Below are 27,780 nucleotides of genomic sequence, written 5' to 3' on the forward strand. Positions count from 1 at the left end.
AGTAATGCGTGTTGTCGCAGGATGGAGACGCACATTTTGATGTATAACACACTTGGGGGCACGTTACGGTTCGGGCTGAATTAACTTTCGAAGGAATGGCATAAATTTCGCCAAAATGACACGACTAATTCAAAATGGCCGACATCCTGTTCGGTTTCGGGCATGACCCCAAGAGACTTTTGTTTAAGTTGTCCCATGATACAGGTGTGTACTGATTTTCGTGCATGTACGTCAAACCGTATCGTGGGGCTTGAGGCACAAAGTTTTCTAGGTGGCGCTGTTGAGCCATTTTGCCACGCCCATTAATGCAAACCTTTAAATATCAAATTTTTCGCCAGGCCTGACTAGGGTGCAAAATTTGGTGACTTTTTGGGCATGTTAAGGGGGGCAAAAAGGCCTTCACTTTGTCAGGAAAATAATAATAATAATAATAATAAAAATTCCTGCAAATACAATAGGGCCTTCGCACTGAAGGTGCTCGGGCCCTAATAATAAAAATTCCTGCAAATACAATAGGGCCTTCGCACTGCAAGTGCTCGGGCCCTAATAATAATAATTAAAGCTGCAAGCAGCGATGAACGGGCCCTCGCACTCACGTTCACCGCCCCCATAAGCATATCAGAAATGACACCACCCACGACTCTCTATGTCAAACCATTCAAAAGTTATAGCAGAAAAAAGGAACAACCAATCAGAAGAAGGGGCGGGGCTAATTCAGGCCAATGAAGGTCAAGGACTCCATACAGAGTCTGATGACACCACCCACGACTCTCTATGTCAAACCATTCAAAAGTTATGGCAGAAAATCGGGACAACCAATCAGAAGAAGGGGCGGGGCTAATTCAGGCCAATGAAGGTCAAGGACTCAATACCGAGTCCCATGACACCACCCACGACTCTTTATGTCAAACCATTCAAAAGTTATGGCAGAGAAAAGTATTCTAGGGGGCGCTGTTGAGCCATTTTGCCACGCCCATTAATGCAAACCATGAAATATCAAATTTATCACCAGGCCTGGCTTGTATGCAAAATTTGGTGACTTTTGGAGAACTATCAAATATGGACCAATCAGATGAAGGGGACGCGCGCTTTTTCGCGTCTAGCGTCGCCACGGTAACACTTTTGAAAGAGAAAAGTAATGTGCGTCGTCGCAGGACAGAGGACATTTTGATGTAAAAAAAACACAAAAATAGCTGACAAAAAATTTCATCATGGTGCCAGGCTCGAACTCTCGAACTCTGGCACCAAAGACCGGAATAATGTGGCTGAGCTATGTCTCAGCTATACCTTTTGCTTTGACTTACTGGGATAGGACAGACCAACATAGCTATAAAATGTCTGGAACTTTTTTTTCCTGATTTTTAAAATATTTGTAAGGTATAAATATTAGTAAAACCCTACTATTTTAATTATTACTTTTTCTGTTACCATTCTACCGAGGTTCTAACCGGGCTGAGCACGGGTCTATTTCTGACGTCACCATATTACAGGCAGCTGATTGGTCGGGGAGCGGGGCCGTCATCACCCTACTCGCCACTGATTGGTCGGGGGGCGGGGCCGTCATCATCCTACTCGCCACTGATTGGTCGGGGGGCGGGGCCGTCATCACCCTACTCGCCACTGATTGGTCGGGGGGCGGGGTCGTCATCACCCTACTCGCCACTGATTGGTCGGGGGGCGGGCCGTCATCACCCTACTCGCCACTGATTGGTCGGGGGGCGGGGCCAGCAGACGTTTGAATCAGGAAGCGGGACTCTCTATGTCAAACCATTCCAAAGTTATAGCAGAAAATCGGGACAACCAATCAGAAGAAGGGGCGGGGCTAATTAAGGCCAACGAAGCTTAAGGACTCAATACAGAATCCCATGACACCACCCACGAATTCCTATGTCAAACCATTCAAAAGTTATGGCAGATAAAAGTATTCTAGGGGGGGCTGTTGAGCCGTTAGGCCACGCCCATTAATGCAAACCAAGAAATATCAAATTTATCGCCAAGTCTGTCTTGCATGCAAAATTTGGTGACTTTTGGAGAACTATCAAATATGGACCAATCACATGAAGGGGGGGGGCGCGCCTTTTGGCGTCTAGCGTCGCCGCGGTAACACTTTTGAAAGAGAAAAGTAATGCGTGGTGTCGCAGGATGTAGACGCACATTTTGATGTATAATACACCTGGGTGCACGTTACGGTTCGGGCTGAATTAACTGCCGAAGGAATGGCATAAATTTCGCCAAAATTACACAATTTATTCAAAATGGCCGACATCCTGTTCGGTTTCGGCCATGGCTCCAAGAGACTTTTCTTTAAGTTGTGCCATGATACAGGTGTGTAGCGATTCTCGTGCATGTACGTCAAACCGTATTGTGGGGCTTGAGGCACAAAGTTTTCCGGGGGGCGCTGTTGAGCCATTTTGCCACGCCCATTAATGCAAACCATGAAATATCAAATTTATCTCCAGGCCTGGCTTGCATGCCAAATTTGGTGCCTTTTGGGGATCTATCAAATATGGACCAATCAGATGAAGGGGGGGTGCGCTTGTTGGTGTCTAGCGTCGCCACGGTAACACTTTTCAAAGAGAAAAGTAATGCGTGTAGTCGCAGGATGGAGACGCACATTTTGATGTATAACATATCTGGGTTCACGATACGGTTCGGGCTGAATTAACTCTCGAAGGAATGGCATATATTGCTCCAAAATTACGCAATTAATTCAGAATGTTCAAAATGGCCGACTTCCTGTTCGGTTTCGGCCATGGCGCCAAGAGACTTTTCTTTTAGTTGCGACATAATACAGGTGTGTACCGATTTTCGTTCATGTACGTCAAACCGTATTATGGGGCTTGAGGCACAAAGTTTTTTCTGTCTGAACCAATCAGATGAAGGGTGGGCGCGCTTTTTGGCGTCTAGCGCCGCCACGGTAACGCTTTTGAAAGAGAAAAGTAATGCGTGTTGTCGCAGGATGGAGACGCACATTTTGATGTATAACACACTTGGGGGCACGTTACGGTTCGGGCTGAATTAACTTTCGAAGGAATGGCATAAATTTCGCCGAAATGACACGACTAATTCAAAATGGCCGACTTCCTGGTCGGTTTCGGGCATGACGCCAAGAGACTTTTCTTTCAGTTGCGCCATGATACAGGTGTGTACCGATTTTCGTGCATGTACGTCAAACCGTATCGTGGGGCTTGAGGCACAAAGTTTTCAAGGGGGCGCTGTTGAGCCATTTTGCCACGCCCATTAATGCAAACCATTAAATATCAAATTTTTCGCCAGGCCTGACTAGGGTGCAAAATTTGGTGACTTTTTGGGCATGTTAAGGGGGGCAAAAAGGCCTTCACTTTGTCAGGAAAATAATAATAATAATTAAAGCTGCAAGCAGCAATGAACGGGCCCTCGCACTCACGGCCACCGCCCCCCATAAGTATCAGAAATGACACCACCCACGACTTCCTATGTCAAACCATTGAAAAGTTATAGCAGAAAAAAGGGACAACCAATCAGAAGAAGGGGCGGGGCTAATTCAGGCCAATGAAGGTCAAGGACTCCATACAGAATCTGATGACACCACCCACGACTCTCTATGTCAAACCATTCCAAAGTTATAGCAGAAAAAAGGGACAACCAATCAGAAGAAGGGGCGGGGCTAATTAAGGCCAACGAAGCTTAAGGACTCATTACAGAGTCCCATGACACCACCCACAACTCTCTATGTCAAACCATTCAAAAGTTATGGCAGAGAAAAGTATTCTAGGGGGCGCTGTTGAGCCGTTAGGCCACGCCCATTAATGCAAACCATGAAATATCAAATGTATCGCCAAGTCTGGCTTGCATGCAAAATTTGGTGACTTTTGGAGAACTATCAAATATGGACTAATCACATGAAGGGGGGGGGGCGCCTTTTGGCGTCTAGCGTCGCCACGGTAACACTTTTGAAAGAGAAAAGTAATGCGTGGTGTCGCAGGATGTAGACGCACATTTTGATGTATAACACACCTGGGGGCACGTTACGGTTCGGGCTGAATTAACTGCCGAAGGAATGGCATAAATTTCGCCAAAATGACACAATGTATTCAAAATGGCCGACATCCTGTTCGGTTTCGGCCATGGCTCCAAGAGACTTTTCTTTAAGTTGTGCCATGATACAGGTGTGTAGCGATTTTCGTGCATGTACGTCAAACCGTATTGTGGGGCTTGAGGCACAAAGTTTTCCGGGGGGCGCTGTTGAGCCATTTTGCCACGCCCATTAATGCAAACCATGAAATATTACATTTATCGCCAGGCCTGGCTTGCATGCCAAATTTGGTGCCTTTTGGGGAACTATCAAATATGGACCAATCAGATGAAGGGGGGGTGCGCTTGTTGGTGTCTAGCGTCGCCACGGTAACACTTTTGAAAGAGAAAAGTAATGCGTGTAGTCGCAGGATGGAGACGCACATTTTGATGTATAACACACCTGGGTGCACGTTACGGTTCGGGCTGAATTAACTGCCGAAGGAATGGAATACATTTCGCCAAAATGACACAATTTATTCAAAATGGCCGACATCCTGTTCGGTTTCGGCCATGGCTTCAAGAGACTTTTCTTTAAGTTGTGCCATGATACAGGTGTGTAGCGATTTTCGTGCATGTACGTCAAACCGTATTGTGGGGCTTGAGGCCCAAAGTTTTCCGGGGGGCGCTGTTGAGCCATTTTGCCACGCCCATTAATGCAAACCATGAAATATCAAATTTATCGCCAGGCCTGGCTTGCATGCCAAATTTGGTGCATTTTGGGGAACTATCAAATATGGACCAATCAGATGAAGGGGGGGTGCATTTGTTGGCGTCTAGCGTCGCCACGGTAACACTTTTGAAAGAGAAAAGTAATGCGTGTAGTCGCAGGATGGAGACGCACATTTTGATGTATAACACATCTGGGTTCACGATACGGTTCGGGCTGAATTAACTCTCAAAGGAATGGCATATATTGCTCCAAAATTACGCAATTAATTCAGAATGTTCAAAATGGCCGACTTCCTGTTCGGTTTCTGCCATGGCGCCAAGAGACTTTTCTTTTAGGTGCTACATGATACAGGAGTGTACCAATTTACGTTCATGTACGTCAAACCGTATTATGGGGCTTGAGGCGCAAAGTTTTCTCTGTCTGAACCAACCAGATGAAGGGTGGGCGCGCTTTTTGGCGTCTAGCGTCGCCACGGTAACGCTTTTGAAAGAGAAAAGTAATGCGTGGTGTCGCAGGATGGAGACGCACATTTTTATGTATAACACACCTGGGTGCACGTTACGGTTTGGGCTGAATTAACTGCCGAAGGAATGGCATAAATTTCGCTAAAATGACACGATTAATTCAAAATGGCCAACATCCTGTTCGGTTTCGGGCATGACCCCAAGAGACTTTTGTTTAAGTTGTCACATGATACAGGTGTGTACTGATTTTCGTGCATGTACGTCAAACCGTATCGTGGGGCTTGAGGCACAAAGTTTTCAAGGGGGCGCTGTTGAGCCATTTTGCCACGCCCATTAATGCAAACCTTTAAATATCAAATTTTTCGCCAGGCCTGACTAGGGTGCAAAATTTGGTGACTTTTTGGGAATGTTAAGGGGGGCAAAAAGGCCTTTACTTTGTCAGGAAAATAATAATAATAATAAAAATTCCTGCAAATACAATAGGGCCTTCGCACTGAAGGTGCTCGGGCCCTAATAATAACTAGAAAATTTCTGGAAATTTTGATATGGGCATGCCCTACTGCCCATTCGTCCCCTCTTGCTGCTTTGGTTTGGGGCTGTAGTGGTTGTGTTCGGGGTGGTTCTATGTCAGTTTGAGGTGTTTTTACGCTTGTATTTCATTCATTCCTGTGCTCCCAATAGTTATTAATGGGGCGCGCTTTTTGGCATCTAGCGTTGCCACGGTAACGCTTTTGACTGAGAAAAGTAATGCCCATCGAGGCAAGATGGAGACGCATCTAACGATGTATGCCGTGCATGGGTGCACGTTCCGGTTCAGGCTACGTTAACGGATAGGTTTTTTTTTTCACCATGGTACAAAACCCCATCCGAATGAATGGGGCCATTTGGCCAGGATTTTGACATAAAATTTCCTTAAATCCCAGCTTCATGAAATTTGAGTATGTTGAATTCCATAGCGTGCCGAGTCAGGGGACATTTGTACGATGTCTCTACGATAACCTGTTGCCTAGCAACAAGCGTCCAAATTCAAACAGAAATAAAAAAAAAAAATGAAAGGTCAATATCGCGAAAACTGTAGTAATTAGCATAATGAGGTTGTAGGGGCCGTTACTGCCAATCGGGCCGAGTGTTTGAAAGTTTCAACCATGTCTCTACGATAAAGTTCGGCCGAGCAATAAGCGTCCGAATTTTCGCCTTTTTTTTTGCTTTTTGGCATCTAGCGTTGCCACGGTAACACTTTTTACTGAGAAAAGTAATGCCCATCGAGGAACCATGGAGACGCATCCAACGATGTATGCCATGTATGGGTGCATGTTCCGGTTCAGGCTATGTTAACGGATAGGTTTATTTTTCACCATGGTAAAAAACTCCATCCGAATGAATGGGGCCATGTGGCCTGGATTTTGACATAAAATTTTCTTAAATCCCAGCTTCATGAAATTTGAGTATGTTGAAGTCCACAGCGTGCCGAGTCGGGAAACATTTGTACCATGTCTCTACGATAACCTGTTGCCTAGCAACAAGCGTCCAAAGTCAAATGGAAAAAAAAAAAAAAAAGAAAGGTCAATATCACAAAAACTGTAATACTTGGCATAATGAGCTTGTACGTACCTTTAGGGACAATCAGGCCGAGTGTTTGAAAGTTTGAACGATGTCTCTACGACAAAGTTCGGCCGAGCAATAAGCGTGGGAATTTTCGCCTTTTTTTTTGCTTTTTGGCAACTAGCGTTGCCCCGGTAACCCCTATTACGGAGAAAAGTAATGCCCATCGAGGCATGATGGAGACGCATCCAACGATGTATGCCATGCATGGGTGCACATTCCGGTTCGGGCCGCATTAACGGACGAAAAAAAGTGCGGAATAAGAATAATAATAAAAAGAAAAGGGAAACCTTTTCTAGATACTAAATATATCGCCTTCATTTTCATGTTTTTCCTCGTTTTTCCGGCCGTGTTTTAGTTTTTGGGGATTTTTTTTTTCCACATCAGAGCGGGGTCATGCTGTACACCCGCTGGTGCGCAGTGGGACTTTTGCGACTTTAGCTTGTTAGCAAAATGCTAGCAACATTGCCCTTTGGGCCATTCTGGACGATTGCAATATGGTCATGCCATTACTTGGCATGCCCATAATAATAATAAAAATTCCTGCAAATACAATAGGGCCTTCGCACTGCAAGTGCTCGGGCCCTAATTAAAGCTGCAAGCAGCAATGAACGGGCCCTCGCACTCACGGCCACCGCCCCCCATAAGTATCAGAAATGACACCACCCACGACTTCCTATGTCAAACCATTGAAAAGTTATAGCAGAAAAAAGGGACAACCAATCAGAAGAAGGGGCGGGGCTAATTCAGGCCAATGAAGGTCAAGGACTCCATACAAAATCTGATGACACCACCCACGACTCTCTATGTCAAACCATTCCAAAGTTATAGCAGAAAATCGGGACAACCAATCAGAAGAAGGGGCGGGGCTAATTAAGGCCAACGAAGCTTAAGGACTCATTACAGAGTCCCATGACACCACCCACGACTTCCTATGTCAAACCAATCAAAAGTTATAGCAGAAAAAAGGGACAACCAATCAGAAGAAGGGGCGGGGCTAATTTAAGCCAATGAAGGTCAAGGGCTCCATAAAGAATCTGATGAGACCACCCACGACTCTCTATGTCAAACCATTCCAAAGTTATAGCAGAAAATCGGGACAACCAATCAGAAGAAGGGGCGGGGCTAATTAAGACTAACGAAGGTTAAGGACTCATTACAGAGTCCCATGACACCACCCACAACTCTCTATGTCAAACCATTCAAAAGTTATGGCAGAGAAAAGTATTCTAGGGGGCGCTGTTGAGCCGTTAGGCCACGCCCATTAATGCAAACCATGAAATATCAAATGTATCGCCAAGTCTGGCTTGCATGCAAAATTTGGTGACTTTTGGAGAACTATCAAATATGGACTAATCACATGAAGGGGGGGGGGCGCCATTTGGCGTCTAGCGTCGCCACGGTAACACTTTTGAAAGAGAAAAGTAATGCGTGGTGTCGCAGGATGTAGACGCACATTTTGATGTATAACACAGCTGGGGGCACGTTACGGTTCGGGCTGAATTAACTGCCGAAGGAATGGCATAAATTTCGCCAAAATGACACAATGTATTCAAAATGGCCGACATCCTGTTCGGTTTCGGCCATGGCTCCAAGAGACTTTTCTTTAAGTTGTGCCATGATACAGGTATGTAGCGATTTTCGTGCATGTACGTCAAACCGTATTGTGGGGCTTGAGGCACAAAGTTTTCCGGGGGGCGCTGTTGAGCCATTTTGCCACGCCCATTAATGCAAACCATGAAATATTACATTTATCGCCAGGCCTGGCTTGCATGCCAAATTTGGTGCCTTTTGGGGAACTATCAAATATGGACCAATCAGATGAAGGGGGGGTGCGCTTTTTGGTGTCTAGCGTCGCCACGGTAACACTTTTGAAAGAGAAAAGTAATGCGTGTAGTCGCAGGATGGAGACGCACATTTTGATGTATAACACACCTGGGTGCACGTTACGGTTCGGGCTGAATTAACTGCCGAAGGAATGGAATACATTTCGCCAAAATGACACAATTTATTCAAAATGGCCGACATCCTGTTCGGTTTCGGCCATGGCTCCAAGAGACTTTTCTTTAAGTTGTGCCATGATACAGGTGTGTAGCGATTTTCGTGCATGTACGTCAAACCGTATTGTGGGGCTTGAGGCCCAAAGTTTTCCGGGGGGCGCTGTTGAGCCATTTTGCCACACCCATTAATGCAAACCATGAAATATCAAATTTATCGCCAGGCCTGGCTTGCATGCCAAATTTGGTGCATTTTGGGGAACTATCAAATATGGACCAATCAGATGAAGGGGGGGGGTGCATTTGTTGGCGTCTAGCGTCGCCACGGTAACACTTTTGAAAGAGAAAAGTAATGCGTGTAGTCGCAGGATGGAGACGCACATTTTGATGTATAACACATCTGGGTTCACGATACGGTTCGGGCTGAATTAACTCTCGAAGGAATGGCATATATTGCTCCAAAATTACGCAATTAATTCAGAATGTTCAAAATGGCCGACTTCCTGTTTGGTTTCTGCCATGGCGCCAAGAGACTTTTCTTTTAGGTGCTACATGATACAGGAGTGTACCAATTTACGTTCATGTACGTCAAACCGTATTATGGGGCTTGAGGCGCAAAGTTTTCTCTGTCTGAACCAACCAGATGAAGGGTGGGCGCGCTTTTTGGTGTCTAGCGTCGCCACGGTAACGCTTTTGAAAGAGAAAAGTAATGCGTGGTGTCGCAGGATGGAGACGCACATTTTTATGTATAACACACCTGGGTGCACGTTACGGTTTGGGCTGAATTAACTGCCGAAGGAATGGCATAAATTTCGCTAAAATGACACGATTAATTCAAAATGGCCAACATCCTGTTCGGTTTCGGGCATGACCCCAAGAGACTTTTGTTTAAGTTGTCACATGATACAGGTGTGTACTGATTTTCGTGCATGTACGTCAAACCGTATCGTGGGGCTTGAGGCACAAAGTTTTCAAGGGGGCGCTGTTGAGCCATTTTGCCACGCCCATTAATGCAAACCTTTAAATATCAAATTTTTCGCCAGGCCTGACTAGGGTGCAAAATTTGGTGACTTTTTGGGAATGTTAAGGGGGGCAAAAAGGCCTTTACTTTGTCAGGAAAATAATAATAATAATTAAAGCTGCAAGCAGCGATGAACGGGCCCTCGCACTCACGGCCACCGCCCCCATAAGCATATCAGAAATGACACCACCCACGACCTCCTATGTCAAACCATTCAAAAGATATAGCAGAAAAAAGGGACAACCAATCTGAAGAAGGGGCGGGGCTAATTCATGCCAATGAAGGTCAAGGACTCCATTCAGAATCTGATGACACCACCCACGACTCTCTATGTCAAACCATTCAAAAGTTATAGCAGAAAATCGGGACGACCAATCAGAAGAAGGGGCGGGGCTAATTAAGGCCAACGAAGCTTAAGGACTCATTACAGAGTCCCATGACACCACCCACGACTTCCTACGTCAAACCATTCAAAAGTTATAGCAGAAAAAAGGGACAACCAATCAGAAGAAGGGGCGGGGCTAATTCAGGCCAATGAAGGTCAAGGACTCCATACAGAATCTGATGACACCACCCACGACTCTCTATGTCAAACCATTCCAAAGTTATAGCAGAAAATCGGGACAACCAATCAGAAGAAGGGGCGGGGCTAATTAAGGCCAACGAAGCTTGAGGACTCATTACAGAGTCCCATGACACCACCCACGACTCTCTATGTCAAACCATTCAAAAGTTATGGCAGAGAAAAGTATTCTAGGGGGTGCTGTTGAGCCGTTATGCCACGCCCATTAATGCAAGCCATGAAATATCAAATTTATCGCCAGGCCTGGCTTGCATGCAAAATTTGGTGACTTTTGGAGAACTATCAAATATTGACCAATCACATGAAGGGGGGCGCGCCTTTTGGTGTCTAGCGTCGCCACGGTAACACTTTTGAAAGAGAAAAGTAATGCGCGTAGTCGCAGGATGGAGACGCACATTTTGATGTATAACACACTTGGGGACACGTTACGGTTCGGGCTGAATTAACTGCCGAAGGAATGGCATAAATTTCGCCAAAATGACACGATTAATTCAAAATGGCCAACATCCTGTTCGGTTTCAGGCATGACCCCAAGAGACTTTTGTTTAAGTTGCGCCATGATACAGGTGTGTACCGATTTTCGTGCATGTACGTCTAACCGTATTGTGGGGCTTGAGGCACAAGGTTTTCAAGGGGGCGCTGTTGAGCCATTTTGCCACGCCCATTAATGCAAACCATTAAATACCAAATTTTTTGCCAGGCCTGGCTTGGGTGCAAAATTTGGTGCCTTTTGGGGAACTATCAAATATAGACCAATCAGATGAAGGGGGGGTGCGCTTGTTGGCGTCTAGCATCGCCACGGTAACACTTTTGAAAGAGAAAAGTAATGCGTGTAGTCGCAGGGTGGAGACGCACATTTTGATGTATAACACATCTGGGTTCACGATACGGTTCGGGCTGAATTAATTCTCGAAGGAATGGCATATATTGCTCCAAAATTACGCGATTAATGCAGAATGTTCAAAATGGCCGACTTCCTGTTCGGTTTCGGCCATGGCGCCAAGAGACTTTTCTTTTAGTTGCGACATGATACAGGTGTGTACCGATTTTCGTTCATGTACGTCAAAGCGTATTATGGGGCTTGAGGCACAAAGTCTTTTCGGTCTGGACCAATCAGATGAAGGGTGGGCACGCTTTTTGGCGTCTAGCGTCGCCACGGTAACGCTTTTGAAAGAGAAAAGTAATGCGTGGGGTCGGAGGATGGAGACGCACATTTTGATGTATAACACACTTGGGGGAACGTTACGGTTCGGGCTGAATTAACTGCCGAAGGAAGGCATAAATTTCGCCAAAATGACACGATTAATTCAAAATGGCCGACTTCCTGTTCGGTTTCTCGACATGACGCCCAGAGACTTTTCTTTAAGTTGCGCCATGATACAGGTGTGTACCGATTTTCGTGCATGTACGTCAAACCGTATCGTGGGGCTTGAGGCACAAAGTTTTCAAGGGGGCGCTGTTGAGCCATTTTGCCACGCCCATTAATGCAAACCATTAAATATCAAATTTTTCGCCAGGCCTGACTTGGGTGCAAAATTTGGTGACTTTTTGGGCATGTTAAGGGGGGCAAAAAGGCCATCACTTTGTCAGAAGAAAAATAATAATAAGAAGAAAAATTCCTGCAAATACAATAGGGCCTTCGCACTGAAGGTGCTCGGGCCCTAATAAAAATTCCTGCAAATACAATAGGGCCTTCGCACTGAAGGTGCTCGGGCCCTAATAATAATAAAAATTCCTGCAAATACAATAGGGCCTTCGCACTGCAAGTGCTCGGGCCCTAATAATAATAAAAATTCCTGCAAATACAATAGGGCCTTTGCACTGCAAGTGCTCGGGCCCTAATAACAACATTGAGCATTATTAAAACCAAGCAGCATCAACCAATGTTATGGCCACAGAGACAGTGTACAGTCAGAGGGAGTAGCCAGTTTGAAAAGGCAAGTTTTGAGTTTGGTTTTGAAAGTTAGGATGGAGTCTGAAAGTCTTGTGTGTGGGGGAGGGAGTCCCATAGTCTGGGTGCCGAGCAGCTGAAGGCTCGGGCTCGGGTATTTTGAGAAAAGTTTGTCCTTTTGTTCTTCCTTCCTCTCATTTAACTCTCTATTATAGCTTAATCTTCCCTCGTCTTAATTACTGCAACATTGTTTGGGCTTCGACACATTCAACATATATTAATAAGTTACTGATAATTCAAAAAAGGTTTCTCAGAATGATATCACATGCAAACAGATATGAGCCATCTGCTCCCCTTTTTATTAAATATTAATTATTATCAGTCAATAAAATTAAAAATTTTCAAACATGTTTATTTATGTTCAAATTTAAAAATTATATACAAGATCTTACTCCTTCTTTTCATAATTTCTTTTGTGTTAATTCCGATATTCATTCTTATGCCATAAGGCACAAAGATGATTTTTTTAATTTACCGTTTTGTAGAACATGTAAACATCAATCTTTCATCACTTTCAGAGGCCCCCACTTGTGGAATTCACTCAATAAATCTCTTAAATCATCACCATCCTTGCCAATATTCAAAAAACATTTAAATAACTTTCTTATTGTTTCATCTTTGTAGTGTTTATTATTTAATCTGAGTTACATTTTCTCAGTTTTTTTGTTTTTTTACTCCCCCTTGTGTAGCTTTTGTTTTGTTTTTTATTCATATATGGAAAGGTTTCTATATAAACCACCAGGCTTCTTCCTTTCCTTGCATGTTATTTCAATGTTTTTACATTTATTGTTAAATTTGTCTTATATTGCTAAATAAGTAAACTAAAACTAAAACCCATGGGTGCCCCATGGGTGCCCCATGGTGCTGAGGCGTGATGTGGGGATGGTGAGTAGTCCAGCAGAGGTTGAGCGGAGGATACGGGGGGGCTATATTCATGGAGAAGGTCAGAGAGGTAAGTGGGGGCAAGATGGTGCAGAGCTTTGTAAGTGAGGAGGAGGTTTTTGTAGTGGATGCGGTAGTGGACCAGTGGAGTTGGATGAGAACAGGGGTGATGTGGTCAGACGATTTGTGCGGGTGATAATCCGGGCAGCCGAGTTCTGAATGATTTGCAGTCTGTTAATGAGCTTGGTGGGGTGGGCATTGCAGTAGTCGATGTGGGAAGTGACAAAGGAGTGGACCAGGATTTGGGTGCTGGATTGAGACGATGATGGGCGTAGTCTGGAGATGTTGCAGAGGTGGAAGAAAGCAGACCGGGTGATGTTTTGAATGTGAGGTGCAAATGAGAGGGTGCTGTCCAGGAAGACGCCGAGGCTTTTGACTTGGGGGGTGAAGGGTAGAGGGAATCCGTCAATGAAGATGGGTGGGACTGGGGTGTGTTGAGGTTTGGTGAGTGTGGATTTGCAGGCAATGAGCAGGGCCTCAGTTTTATTGCCGTTCAGCTTCAGGAAGTTCCTGATCATCCAGCTCCGGACGTCTTGGAGGCGGGTGATGAGGGAGGTGGGAGGGATGGCGGCGGCGGGTTTGGAGGAGATGTAGACCTGTGTGTCATCGGCATAAGGATGATTGTGCCAAGGGGGAGGAGGTAGATGATGAAGAGGAGTGGACCCAAGACTGACCCCTGGGGGACACCCAGTGAAACACCCGAACACCCGGACTTGTGGTCCCTTATTTGTACAAACTGTTGGCAGTCAGTGAGGTATGATGTGAACCAGCGGAGTGCAACACCAGTGATCCCAATGCCAGCCAGGAGTAGTGTGTGGGAGATGGGTTTTGAATATTACTTTTAATATTTAATGTGATGCCAAACAAAGCCATTAAGAAATGAAATATGGGCTTAATTAGTAAATTAACAACTAAAAAGGCTGTGTTGCCTCGGCGAGAGCCTTTTATGCTACTGGTTATCTGTTAGTAGTTTGTGTTAAAGGGGAACAAGCAGGTTGTTTGAGGACAGTTGGGCTCAGTCGTGGGGAAGCGTTGGTGTGTATCAGGCTCGCGCCCGACGAGGCCTCCAGATACCGAACCACTGCAGACGAGCCTGAGCCGCCTGCACACTGCATGATAAGAGGACCGAGTCTCGCAGTTGTTTCGCACATTATTTTATTTTTCCTGTGGTGTGAGGGGAGTTACGAGTATGGCTGCAACTTTCTATTATCTAACTCAGGGGTCTGCAACCCAAAATGTTTTAGAGCCGTATTGGACCAAAAACACAAAAAACAAATATGTCTGGAGCCGCAAAAAATGAAAAGTCTTGAATAAGCCTTAGAATGAAGACAACACATGCTGCATGTATCTATATTAGTTATAACTGGGGGAAGATTTTTTTTTTCATTATGCACTTTGAGAAAAAAGTCGAAATTTCGAGAAAAAAGTCGAAATGTCGAGATTAACGTTGAGGTACAATCTTGAGAAAAAAAGTCGAAATGTCAAGAAAAAAGTTAAACTGTCGAGAAAAAAGTCGAAATGTCGAGAAAAAAGTCGAAATTTTGAGAAAAAAGTTGAAATTTCGAGAAAAAAGTCAAAATGTTGAGATTAAAAAGGAAAGGAAAAAGGAAGAAAAAAAGGAAAAAAAGAAGAAAAAAGGAAAAAAAGGAAAAAAAGTAGAAAAAAAGAGAAAAAGGAAAAAGAAGAAAAAAAGGAAAAAAAGAAAAAAAGGAAAAAAAAAGGTCAAACATTTTTGAAAAAGCTCCAGGAGCCAGTAGGACTGTGCTAAAGAGCCACGCTCTAGAGCCACGGGTTGCCAAGCCCTGATCTAACTAATCAAACACTTCATTGATTATTCCAATGATTAATTGAGCGATTTGAATAAGAAATGCTTTGGTTTATTAAAGAACAGATACCAAGGAGGAAACGACAGACGAACATCCGTCTCTAACCTTCATCTCAACAAGCAAACACCTTTAAAACCTTCCTGAACTCAAATGTTCCTGTGAGGAACTGGTGGGGGTTGGTGACCTCAGCTCGGCATGTAGTCGGGCTGTGAAAGGAGTAGTTTGAGGATTCTTTGGATCCCACCTGCGTCTTCCATAGAAGGAACTGAGTCTGTTGAGTCTGATGTGGCTGGAACACGACCAGAGCAGTCCTGACTGTGGAAGACTGGGCCGCTCTGTGTTCATGCAAGGGTTCTGGAGGGATCTCTGGTGACGGGCTCAGTGAAGCTCCACTCAGCTCCACTCAGCTCCACTCCAGGTCTCTCTCACAAATATGGAGCTCCTCCTCATAACTCCCCCTGATTGGATAATAGCTGCTAATTGTATTTATTTTTTTCCCCTTCCAAATAATAAATCATGTTTCAGACGGGTTGTAAATCCAGTATGATTTTATTGTATATATTGGCATACTTTCTTTTCATATAATGTAAATAAATGTATGTAATGCAATATTGTACTGTGACTCAAGTATCGTGAGGTCCTTGGCAATACCCACCCCTAATAAATAGATTAGATAGATAGATATATATATATAAATAGATATATATATATATGTATATATATACATATATATATATATATATATATATATATATATATATATATATATATATATATATATATATATATATATATATATATATATATATATATATATATATATGTACATTTGCCAGATGTTCTGAATGTTAATTTTATTATTTTTGTCCCCAGATTACCTAAAATAAGTAGTTAAACCTATGTGGACAGTGGTGTATGATATAAAGTGGTCTCTCTGTTCTTTGTGGTAAAGTTTAAAAGTCTTTACTCCACCTCAACAGTCATTTGTGGTTTGTGATTTGTTTTTACAGTGGACAAGCCAAAAGTCCCATATGAAAACATTCGGAAGATTAAACCGGAGGAGCTGAAGTATATCCCAGACTTTCCCAGGAAGCCCTTAACGACGACTCTCACCTCAGAGGTCTACAAGGGTCAATATAATGGCAACATGGTGGCCATTAAGAGATTCACCGAGCCCTTGATCACCAGCCCAAGGTCTGTACCACAGTTTACTAGAATACTGTCATAAAATGTGGGTAAATAATTATACTTAAAGGAGCTGTATGTAAGAGCAATAATAAAACGAAATCATAAAATGACCCCGATATGTCAACAGACATTTAAAAATCATGTTCATTTCAAATACTTATTTCACTGACAACAGCACTCAAGCCAGGATATTCCAGTTTAAAAAGAGGAGTTGCAGCCCTCAACTGATGTTTATGTTGTCATTTTTTGTTTTGGCCTGAAGCTCCACCCTCCACCTATCTCCCAATCACCAAGTCAGTATTGTTTCTGAAGCTCCACCCTCCACCTATCTCCCAATCACCAAGTCAGTATTGTTTCTGAAGCTCCACCCTCCACCTATCTCCCAATCACCAAGTCAGTATTGTTTCTGAAGCTCCACCCTCCACCTATCTCCCAATCACCAAGTCAGTATTGTTTCTGAAGCTCCACCCTCCACCTATCTCCCAATCACCAAGTCAGTATTGTTTCTGAAGCTCCACCCTCCACCTATCTCCCAATCACCAAGTCAGTATTGTTTCAGCATCCGGATTGCCAGCTCGGCTCTAATTATGGCAGCCATGGCAGCCTACGTTCCTGCTGCATTCTGCAACCGACCTGGCAACCTCTGATCGGGGGGAGGAGGGGGAGGGTACACGCCGCTCAACAATATTTTGAAAGTGACTGCAGTACCAGTTTTGGACATTTCTTACAGACGGCTCCTTTAATTAGAAAGAAAACAGTCTGATTTACCAGAAAATGTCAAATTAATTTAAAGAGTAAAAAGCAAATTTGTAACCCCATGAAGGCAGGTGTGTTCCTTGTAATGTGTGCAGAATGTAGTTGTTATGACTTCAAGGGCTGCATATGTTGCCATAAAACCTCACTGTATTTTACTGCTTTCAAGCCACTTTATGCAGCTGTACCACTTCAGTTTGAAATCGACTTGTCTGTCTTTGAGGAATTTTTTTTTTTTAATTCTTTCATCTTATTTTTATTTTCTTACATCTTATTTTTCTTTTTCTATTTTTCTCAAGAATCATTGCACATTGCCATTTATTGATTTATTTTAATTAATTAATAAATTTTTCATAGTTTCATATTGTCCCAGCCTTTTTTTGGTTATACAATGTGTAAGTGTGTGACTGCTCATCGTAACCATGTGGTCCCCGTGCAGGAAGGTGGAGTCCATCTTCAATAAGGAGGTTGACGTCATGAAACGTTTAGACTCGCAACACATCCTGCGGATGTTTGGTATCTGCATCCAGAATGAGGAGAGTGAGTAAACTACTCGCATATCTTCTGTTTTTTCTTCAAAACAGCAGAAATCTGATCTTTACTTGTGACTGCAGCGCTAAAACCAGAATTCTTCCTCATCACGGAGTACTGTAAAGAGGGAAGTCTTCGTGATGTTCTGAGCTCTACGTGTGAACTTTCGTGGATGATGAAGGTTCGCATGTGTTCGCATGCTGCCATCGGCCTCTATCAGTAAGTCTGAAATTAATTATATGATCAATGTTTCACATTTTTAGGGCTGGATCACATGACCTAAAAAAAAAAAGCAACACTGACTACGTTTACATGCAGTCAAAATTCAGGTTATTGCCAATATTCTGGTTACTGCAACATTCGGAATATTCCATTTACATGGTAATTAATAATTTGGGATATCTGGATCAAACCAGCGACGCGCAGAGAATGTGATGACGCAATTCCCGTCATTTTTCTGCTTCTTCTTCCTGTATCCAAATTCAAAACAAATGCTGCTTCGCACAACTTTTCTCTCACCTTCTTGTAAATCTGGCTATCCCGGTGCTTTCTACCGTCTACAAATGCAGAAATGTTCATATCCTTCATTACATTTATGAAGTGATTAGTCTCCTCCTGGTCTTGGTTTCTCCGTGTTTATAAGAACTTCCTGGACTCAAAAGACCAGGATTCCTTGTGAACAGAGCATGTGCAGAAAACAGATTCATGTTCCATTTGATGGGGATATTCCGTTTGGTGTTTACATGACCCAATATTTTTAAAAACCGGAATATGAGCAAATTCGGGTTATTCCAAGGGGTTATTGGTGTTTACATGGCCGTGCAAAACCGGGTTATTGCTAATATTCGTAAGCGCAGTCAATGATTAACTATGGATGACTTTAAATACTGAAATACATAAAGTGGTGTCTAAACTTATGCACATAAATGATTCTGAAGTAGATGATAGTCCAGAAGTTGTGCTGGGGCTGATATCATCCAGTTGTGTGGATGACCTCATGTAAATGTGCGTTGCAGTGATGAGAAACACCGCTGAAGCCGACGTGTCGTCCCATCAGGTCGTCTTTTCATCAGGAGGAAATGATGCTGCTCGGGCCGCTCGGTGGCGCAGTGGGTTAAGCAGCGGCTCATATACTGAGGCTACAGTCCTCCTCCTGCAGCGGTCGCGGGTTCGAATCCAGCCCGCGCACCTTTGCTGCGTGTCTTCCCCGTTCTCTCTCTCTACCCCTTTCCAGTCTGCATCTCAATAAAGGGCCACTAGAGCCCAAAAAAATCTTTAAAAAAAGGAAATGATGCTGCTAGTTTTGCCTGCGTTGATTAAAGGCTGAGATATACCTGCGGTGTAACCTCAGTTTATAAAATACAAGTGTGAAATATACAAGAAAGTTGTCTTTTTTTTTAATTTAAATAATACAAATGATAGGGTCTCCCATGGCAAACAGGTCCTAGGTGACGGGCCAGACTAAGAGCGGTTCACAAAGCCACCATGAAAATAATTAAATCAAGGACCGCAACGTCGACCGGATCGGCGTCACCGGGGCCCCGGGGCCCCGCCTGGGGTTGGGGCTCGCTGGCGAGCGCCTGGTGGCCGGGTCTTTGCCCGTGGGACCCAGCCAGGCTCAGCCCGAAACGGCGACGCGGGTCCGCCGTCCCGTAGGCCCACCACCCGTAGGAAGGACCGTGATAAGCTGGTGCCATGTGGGCTGGGTAGCAGTTGTGGCGGGGTGCCTCGACGACCCAATCCCTGGACCAAAACCCTCACAGTGGGGACATGGAATGTCACCTCGTTGGGGGGGAAGGAGCCGGAGTTTGTGCGTGAGGTTGAGAGATACCGACTAGAGATAGTCGGGCTCACCTCCACACATAGCTTGGGCTCTGGAACCCAGCTCCTTGAAAGGGGCTGGACCCTCCACTACTCTGGAGTTGCCCAGGGTGAGAGGCGACGGGTTGGTGTGGGCTTGGTTATAGCCCCCCAGCTCAGTCGCCATGTGTTGGAGTTCACCCCGGTGAACGAGAGGGTCGCTTCCCTGCGCCTCCGGGTCGGGAAAAGGTCTCTCACTGTTGTTTGTGCCTACGGGCCGAACAGCAGTGCGGAGTACCCGGCCTTCTTGGGGTCCCTGGGAGGAGTACTGGATAGTGCTCCAACTGGGGACTCCATTGTTCTACTGGGGGACTTCAACGCTCACGTGGGCAATGACAGTGATACCTGGAGAGGCATGATTGGGAGGAACGGCCTCCCCGATCTGAACCCAAGCTGTGTTTTGTTGTTGGACTTCTGTGCTAGTCACAGTTTGTCCATAACGAACACCATGTTCAAGCATAAGGGTGTCCATCAGTGCACGTGGCACCAGGACACCCTAGGCCGGAGGTCAATGATCGACTTTGTTGTCATTTCATCTGACCTTCGGCCGCATGTCTTGGACACTCGGGTGAAGAGAGGGGCTGAGCTGTCAACTGATTACCACCTGGTGGTGAGTTGGATGCGCTGGCGGAGGAGGAGGTTGGACAGACCGGGCAGACCCAAACGGATTGTGAGGGTCTGTTGGGAACGTCTGGCCGAGCCCTCTGTCAGGGACATCTTCAACTCCCACCTCCGGGAGAGCTTCTCTCAGATCCCAGGGGAGGCGGGGGACATCGAGTCCGAGTGGACCATGTTCTCTGCCTCCATTGTCGACGCGGCGGCTCGAAGTTGTGGTCGCAAGGTCTCCGGTGCCTGTCGTGGCGGCAATCCTAGAACCCGGTGGTGGACACCGGAAGTACAAGATGCCGTCAGACTGAAGAAGGAGTCCTACCGGGCTATGTTGGCCTGTGGGACTCCTGACGCAGTAGATAGGTACCGGCAGGCCAAGCGAGCCGCGGCTCGGGCGGTCCTAGAGGCAAAATCCCGGGTCTGGGAGGAGTTCGGGGAGGCCATGGAGGAAGACTTTCGGTCGGCCTCGAGGAAATTCTGGAGGACCGTTCGGCGCCTCAGAAGGGGGAAGCAGTACTCTGCCGGCACCGTTTATGGTGCGGGTGGGGAGCTGTTGACCTCGACTGGGGATATCGTCGGACGGTGGAAGGAATACTTCGAGGATCTCCTCAACCCGACTGACATGCCTTCCACTGAGGAAGCAGAGAGTTGGGGCTCGGAGGCGTGCTCATCCATCACCCAAGCCGACTTCACTGAGGTGGTTCATAAGCTCCTCGGTGGCACCGGGGGTGGATGAGATTCGCCCTGAGTACCTCAAGTCTCTGGATGTCGTAGGGCTGTCTTGGTTGACACGCCTCTGCGACATCGCATGGAGGAAGGGGACAGTACCGCTGGAGTGGCAAACTGGGGTGGTGGTCCCTCTCTTTAAAAAGGGGGACCGGAGAGTGTGTTCCAACTACAGGGGGATCACACTTCTCAGCCTCCCCGGGAAAGTCTACGCCAGGGTACTGGAGAGGAGATTACGGCCGATAGTTGAACCTCGGATTCAGGAGGAACAATGCGATTTTCGTCCCCGTCGTGGAACACTGGACCAGCTCTATACCCTCCGCAGGGTGCTCGAGGGTTCATGGGAATTTGCCCAACCAGTCTACATGTGTTTTGTGGATCTGGAGAAAGCATTTGACCGTGTCCCTCGTGCCATTCTGTGGGGAGTGCTCGGTGAGTATGGAGTCCGGGGCCCTCTATTAAAGGCTGTCCGGTCTCTATATGATCGGAGCAGGAGTCTGGTTCGCATTGCCGGCAGTAAGTCAGACTTGTTCCCAGTGCATGTTGGACTCCGGCGGGGCTGCCCTTTGTCACCGGTCCTGTTCATAATTTTTATGGACAGGATTTCTAGGCGTAGCCAGGGGCCGGAGGGGATCCGGTTTGGGAACCACAGGATTTCGTCTCTGCTTTTTGCGGATGACATTGTCCTGTTGGCTTCATCGGACCGGGACCTTCAGCATGTGCTGGGGTGGTTTGAGGCCGAGTGCGACGCGACAGGGATGAGAATCAGCACCTCCAAAACCGAGGACATGGTTCTCCATCGGGAAAGGGTCTTGTTCACGAGTGAGGGAAAGATGGAGCGTGAGATTGACAGACGGATCGGTGCAGCGTCCGCAGTTATGCGGCCGGTGTACCGGACCATCGTGGTGAAGAAGGAGCTGAGTCGAAAGGCGAAGCTCACGATTTACCGGTCAATCTACGCATCTACCCTCACCTATGGTCATGAACTTTGGGTAGTGACCGAAAGGACAAGATCGCGGATACAAGCGGCCGAGATGAGTTTCCTCAGCAGGGTGGCTGGACGCTCCCTTAGAGATAGGGTGAGGAGTTCGGTCACCCGGAAGGAGCTCGGAGTCGAGCCGCTGCTCCTTCACATTGAGAGGAGTCAGCTGAGGTGGCTTGGGCATCTGTATCGGATCCTCCTGGATGCCTCCCTAGGGAGGTGTTCCAGGCATGTCCCTCCTCCCTAGGGAGGTGTTCCAGGCATGTCCCTCCGGGAGGAGAACCCGGGGAAGACCCAGGACACGCTGGAGAGACTATGTCTCTCGGGTGGCCTGGGAACGCCTCGGACTCCCCTCGGAGGAGCTGGAGGAAGTGTCTGGGGTGAGGGAAGTCTGGGCATCTCTGCTGAGACTGCTGCCCCGGGAACGGATAAGCGGCGGACGATGGATGGATGGATGGAATACAAATGAATAAAAAGTTGAAACACAAACTTTGTACAAGCAAAGTGAACACAAATTGTTTTCTTTAGCTGGTGGAGAGTATATTTATCTTAAAATCTGGTTTAGAAACTGGCACAGATAAAGACAATGGTTCCAGCCTTTTCTGGTAGTGAAGACAAACTCATGTTGTTGGAAGAGTTGCAGTTCCAGACACATAGTTTGGTTAACGAGAGTAAAAGATTGATTAGAAATGTGCAATTTTGTTTTTTGTTGCTCTGAAGGAAGCCACAGGGAGAACAGTTGAAGATGCTCAAAAACGTTTACTAATGCGGGAAAAACTGACGTCAAACGCGGTCACGACTTGAATCTCCTCCGTGACGTCTTGACTGCAGACATCGATAGACGGTGAAATTTGATGATTCGTTGCTGACTATCTTTAGATGCTGTCAACAAACTTTATAGCGGGCAGCATTTTGCACAACTTTGCAAACATGAACCACTTGTAGCTGACTGAAGAAACTACCTGTTTTTCAAAGATTTAAGGTTAAACTATTAACTTCTAACAGCACACAAGTCTACGTCGTGGACTTGCCTGCGTTTGAAGAGAACTGTCAGGAGGAGACGTGACTAAACTACAGCACCTTTTCATTTGGTTGAAAGGTGAAAAGCCATCATTTTCATCCCAAAATCAGTGATAATTGGTTGATTGGTGTAAAAACATCCTATTGAAAAGCTAGAGGGTTTGATGGTGTAGTTACAGACATTCAAGCAGGCGGCTGGACTTTGTCTCCTCATCTTCTTCTGCTATTGTAATAAATCCGGTTGGTTTTTAGACTAGATTATATGTTAGTCTCGTCAACTAGTTTGTAACTATTTGATAAAAGTTTTTAAAAGTCTATTTGATAGAACGTTTCAATGAAACTATAAGCTTAAAGCTTTATGTTTACAATAAAATGGACTAAAAGGCATCCCTGTTGTGTTCTAGGCTGCACCGAATCAATGAAAAAAGCCGGGTTCACGGGTGCATCGACAGCAGCAAGTTCCTCGTGGCTGAAGGCTACATACTCAAGGTACTGAATCAAAGCATGCTGGGATTTCCTCCACACACCACTGCAGGACTCACACTTGTAACGTCCTTTTCAGCTGGGAGGTTTTGAGTTGACAAAAACAGAGACTTCACTGAAGAAGACGACAACCGAAAAAGAGATCAGGTCCCTGTGTTACTCGTCTCCCCAAATACTCAGCGACATCAACCACCCCTACAGCAAAGAGTGTGAGATCTACAGGTTAGTATCAAGCACAAGAGCACATCGAGGAACTTTACAGGGACAGTAAATGAGTTTGGTACAAGTCCAAGTACATAAACTTCGATTTGGACCAGTTATATTCCAGTTTAATCCAGTTCTTTATAATCAGATTAACTCCAGTTCTGTTCACTTCACATTTGTGGTTCATTAATAAATTGGTCCAGCTAAGGAATCCCACAGAAAGCATCAAACATCAACAGATCTTCACCTCCATTCGTTCCTCTGACTACGTGGGGTGGAAAGTTAACGTGAATAAAAATGTCACATGTATGATGAGGACAAAGGGATCATAAGAGGAAGGTGTCCAACATGTTGTAAGAAGTCTGAGTCGGGCTGAACTATTATCTGAACTTTATCACAAGGAAAAGACACGAAGAATCTTGATGTGATGAGTAGCGCTTGTTCTGTCTTCAGCCAGGGCTGCGCTGTGTTTAACATCCACCTGGGGGTTACTGCAGCACATCCTCCCTAACTTCATTTAGTGGCCGCGGGCCGATAGAGGGCGCTAGGGCTCCACTCCCCACAAGAAAACATAAATAAATAGATAGAATAAAATGCTTTTTTTCTTTAGATGAGCAACATAAATGATACAGTTAGTGAGTAAAGTTATGTTCGTTTATGTTGTTTAAAGTTACTGACACAGGTAGGGTTGCCACCTTTCAGAAATAGAAATAAGGGACGCCTCGATTTCAGCAGCACAGGCACCAAAGAAAAAGGGAACATCCCCAAAACTTCTCAACTGCATAGAAATGTGTTTATTTTATATGAAAAAACGAAATGCTTTGATTTAAAGTTTAAAGTGCTTTAATAGCATTGAACTTGCATGACTGTACAGACAGCCAACCATATAGAAACTGAAATGCTACGTACGTCCACATCAGCCAAGATGTACTGTATGCAGGTAAATATAAATATAGCTACAGGTGAAGGTTGGAAAATTAGAATATGGTGTAAAAGTTAATTTATTTCAATAATTCAACTTAAAAGGTGAAATTAATATATTACATGCAAAGCAAGATATGTGAAACCTTTATTTGTTATTGAATTGTTTATTGATTTCATAAAATATTCTAATCTTTTTAGATTTTTTATTTGGGGTTTCCATAAACTGTGAGCCATCTCACATATCTCACTTTGAATGTAGTGGGAAATAATATATTTGTTTCACCTTTAGTTGAATTTACAGAAACGAATGAAGTTTTGCAATATATTCTAATTTTCCGACCTTCACCTGTATATTATGACGTCAATAAATAAGAGCATAATATATGTCTGTATTGTACGGAAGCGTAATGCTGCCACCCGAGAAAAATACAGAAATATCAGTATCACGTTATAACGTGAAAAGTTTATTGTTATAACGTGATATTTTTCACGTTATCACAATATACAAACTTATAACGTGATAAATAGTATATTGTTCAATTTTTTCTCTTTTTTATATAATAAGAAAAAAGGAAAACAATTGATCAATAGAAAAAGAGCTTAAAGATGAACAGGATTAGTTTATCATTGGATTAAATGATGACGGTTCTCCCTCTTCACTCTGTTTTTTAGCTTTGGAATCGTCCTGTGGGAAATTGCAACGCGTAAGAAACCTTTTGAAGGTGCGTATTTACAAACTCAGTGAAAACCTGCAAAATCAATTTGATCATGAATAGTCATTTTATGTACACATTTCATTTGGGTCTTTGGCTTTTTAAAAACTCCAATCCCGTAACTTTTGCACAGACTCATATCCGGCACTTTACAAACCTCATTGTACATTTCTGTCTATACCTTCTACCTATCCTAAGTTTCTAAGTCACTTTTGTACAGACTCACCCGGCACTTTAAAAACCTCATTTTGTACATTTCCAATCTACATTTTATTTTATTTCACTGTTTATACTTGTTATTATTGTTTATACATGTCATTTTATTTTATCTCTTATATATTTGTTTTTTATATTTGTATTGTGTTGCACCAATCCCCATAACAATTTCCTCGTGTGAAAACTTGGCAATAAACCCTTTTCTGATTTCTGATTTCTGATTTCTGATTTTTCCTTGAGAATGTCTCCTTGTGTCTCGACCTTTTTCTCTGTCGCATCGTGGGCTCACAGCTTTCACCTGTGTTTTCCTACGTCGTTGTCGGTGTGCAAATGTGTTGCTTTTTGTGCCTTTTGGTTTTGTTCACCATCAGAAGTTTTCCAGAAAGCAGGTTTCATTACTTACCTGGTTAAGTAACGTCAGTGTCCCGATCCGGAAGTCCATACTCACTGCAAGGCTGCAGGATCAGGCCTGTGTTGTTTAGTTTTATTTGCCATTATCTGGGTCCACTGGTCCCATCCTCTCAAAGTAAAGAGTCAGACCCGGCCAGGCACCACAGCTGCTGATGCACCGGTGGGGATCCGCCTCCACGACAATGCAACTACTGGCTGAGAAACTTTTGCCCCACGTGTATGTCCAGTATCTGTTGGGGGTTGGTGCTCCCTGTGGGGGTTTGGTGTATTTGAGCAGGTCATTTCCACCCATCACCCAACAATAAAGGATTTTCCACGACAATATCAAAACTGTCAATAAAATCAATAAGTTAAAAATATATATATATGGATATTGTTAGAGTGGAAATAGACTTCACAAGGAAAGATGTGCCAAAACAAACGTCTGCAAACCTGAAACAAATAGAAGCAATGATGTCAGGAAGAATGGACCGAAATTCCTCCACAAGGAAGTGAGAGACTGGAGACGTCACACAGAAACTGCAGATGGTTGTAGGACTTACCGAATCTTTGGGGTACTTGTTGTTCCGCACTCTGCTTTTGGACCTGATCGTTGGTTTGTACGTGTGACGGCTTGTTGCTCTCCTTCCAGGCTGGTCCAGTGAAGAGATTTTAAACAAAGTGGGGCACAAGGAATACCGGTACAAGGAGCCACTTCCCCCCGACTGCCCTCCAGGCCTGACGGAGCTCGTAGACGCCTGCCGGGACTTCGACGCCTTCCAGAGGCCGTCGGCTGGAGGTGACGTCTGCTTGCTGTCTTCACTGTTTTTATCTGTGCAGACACACGAGTAAACACTCCAATTCAATTCAATTCAATTCAATTTTATTTATATAGCGTCTAATACAACAGATGTTGTCTCTAGACGCTTTCCAGAGATCCAGAACATGAACATAAACATAAACATAAACATAAACATAAACCCCCGAGCAATTATTATATAAACAATGGCAGGTAAAAACTCCCTTAGTGGGAGAAAAGCCTTAAGCCAAACAGTGGCAAGCCAGATGTCCAGCTGTTAGACTTACAACTGAGGTGCAATGTGTGACTTGTAAAACGAAAAATAATGTGTTGTTTTTTCTTCTTCTGCAGTGTTGATGGATAAACTGCACGGACTGGTGGACAAGTTAGAGGAAGCTCTTGTGGCATCTGTGAGCGAGGCCTGAACTGCACACGGCTCTGAGCATCAGGCATTTCACAGTTTTAGATGATTTCTCTCGGGATCGACTGAACAACGCAGAAGATTTTAACTGAATATTTTATATCTGACAAACTCTTGTGAAATGACATCATCAAATTTCAAGTTTACAAGAGGACCGCTCTATTGAGAAAAAAAACAAAAAAACAAAAAAAAAAAAAATAATCAACTGTCAGACAATGCAATTTTACTTCTGATAAAGCTTGTAAGCTCTCGGGAGGAACGACATCTGGTGCCTTTTTGTGTGACTCACAGGTTGTGTGAGTGTCCTCCCATCGTGTAGTCAGTGTGTGGCGACTTGTACTTGTAGACAGGTGTTACGTGTACTAGTATGGGGGGGCAGTTTGGTGTTTTCTCCTCTTTGCTCCTCTCTCTCTCTCTCTCTCCCTCCATTTCTGTCTCATATTCACAGGTCCAGCCCATTCCCTCCACTCGGCTCCAGCCCTCTCCACCGGTTGGGCCACCAGCGGTCCCACCAATCATCTCAGCTCGTCATATAAGAGTCTAGACCATGAGCTGTCCCTTTTCTCTCTCCAGACTTTTGACTTCCACCAAGTTTATCTTGGCTTACTCTGTCCCGAGAATCTAATTTCAGAACATGTGAAAGTTTTAGTTTTAGTTTTAGACATGAAGTCTAATCGGTCCACTCCTGCTTTTGTTACCAGCAGTTTGCAGCTTTACTGTGATCCCACATTCATCTTGAATTCATGAAGGTGTTTCATAGATTCTCGATTCTCCTGATGCTGTGAGAGTATTTTTTTTTTAATTCAATTCAATTCAATTCAATTTTATTTATATAGCGTCTAATACAAC

The 27,780-nt window shown here is 44.6% G+C and overlaps 1 protein-coding gene across 1 annotated transcript in view; it reads left to right on the forward strand.

Moving 5' to 3' along the window:
* The window catches only part of LOC133444804 (mixed lineage kinase domain-like protein), a 44,552-nt gene extending 17,434 nt beyond the window's left edge, over window positions 1-27,118 (forward strand). The window contains exons 3-10 of the mRNA XM_061722709.1: window positions 16,123-16,306; window positions 17,493-17,593; window positions 17,668-17,803; window positions 23,186-23,270; window positions 23,344-23,486; window positions 25,065-25,114; window positions 26,364-26,510; window positions 26,862-27,118. Of these exons, the coding sequence (XP_061578693.1) occupies window positions 16,123-16,306; window positions 17,493-17,593; window positions 17,668-17,803; window positions 23,186-23,270; window positions 23,344-23,486; window positions 25,065-25,114; window positions 26,364-26,510; window positions 26,862-26,935 (920 nt within the window). The 3' untranslated portion in view covers window positions 26,936-27,118. The remainder of the gene's footprint in view (window positions 1-16,122; window positions 16,307-17,492; window positions 17,594-17,667; window positions 17,804-23,185; window positions 23,271-23,343; window positions 23,487-25,064; window positions 25,115-26,363; window positions 26,511-26,861) is intronic.
* Window positions 27,119-27,780: the final 662 nt, after the last annotated feature.

Source organism: Cololabis saira, chromosome 5 (assembly GCF_033807715.1).
Source record: "Cololabis saira isolate AMF1-May2022 chromosome 5, fColSai1.1, whole genome shotgun sequence".
Taxonomy (NCBI): Eukaryota; Metazoa; Chordata; class Actinopteri; order Beloniformes; family Belonidae; genus Cololabis; species Cololabis saira.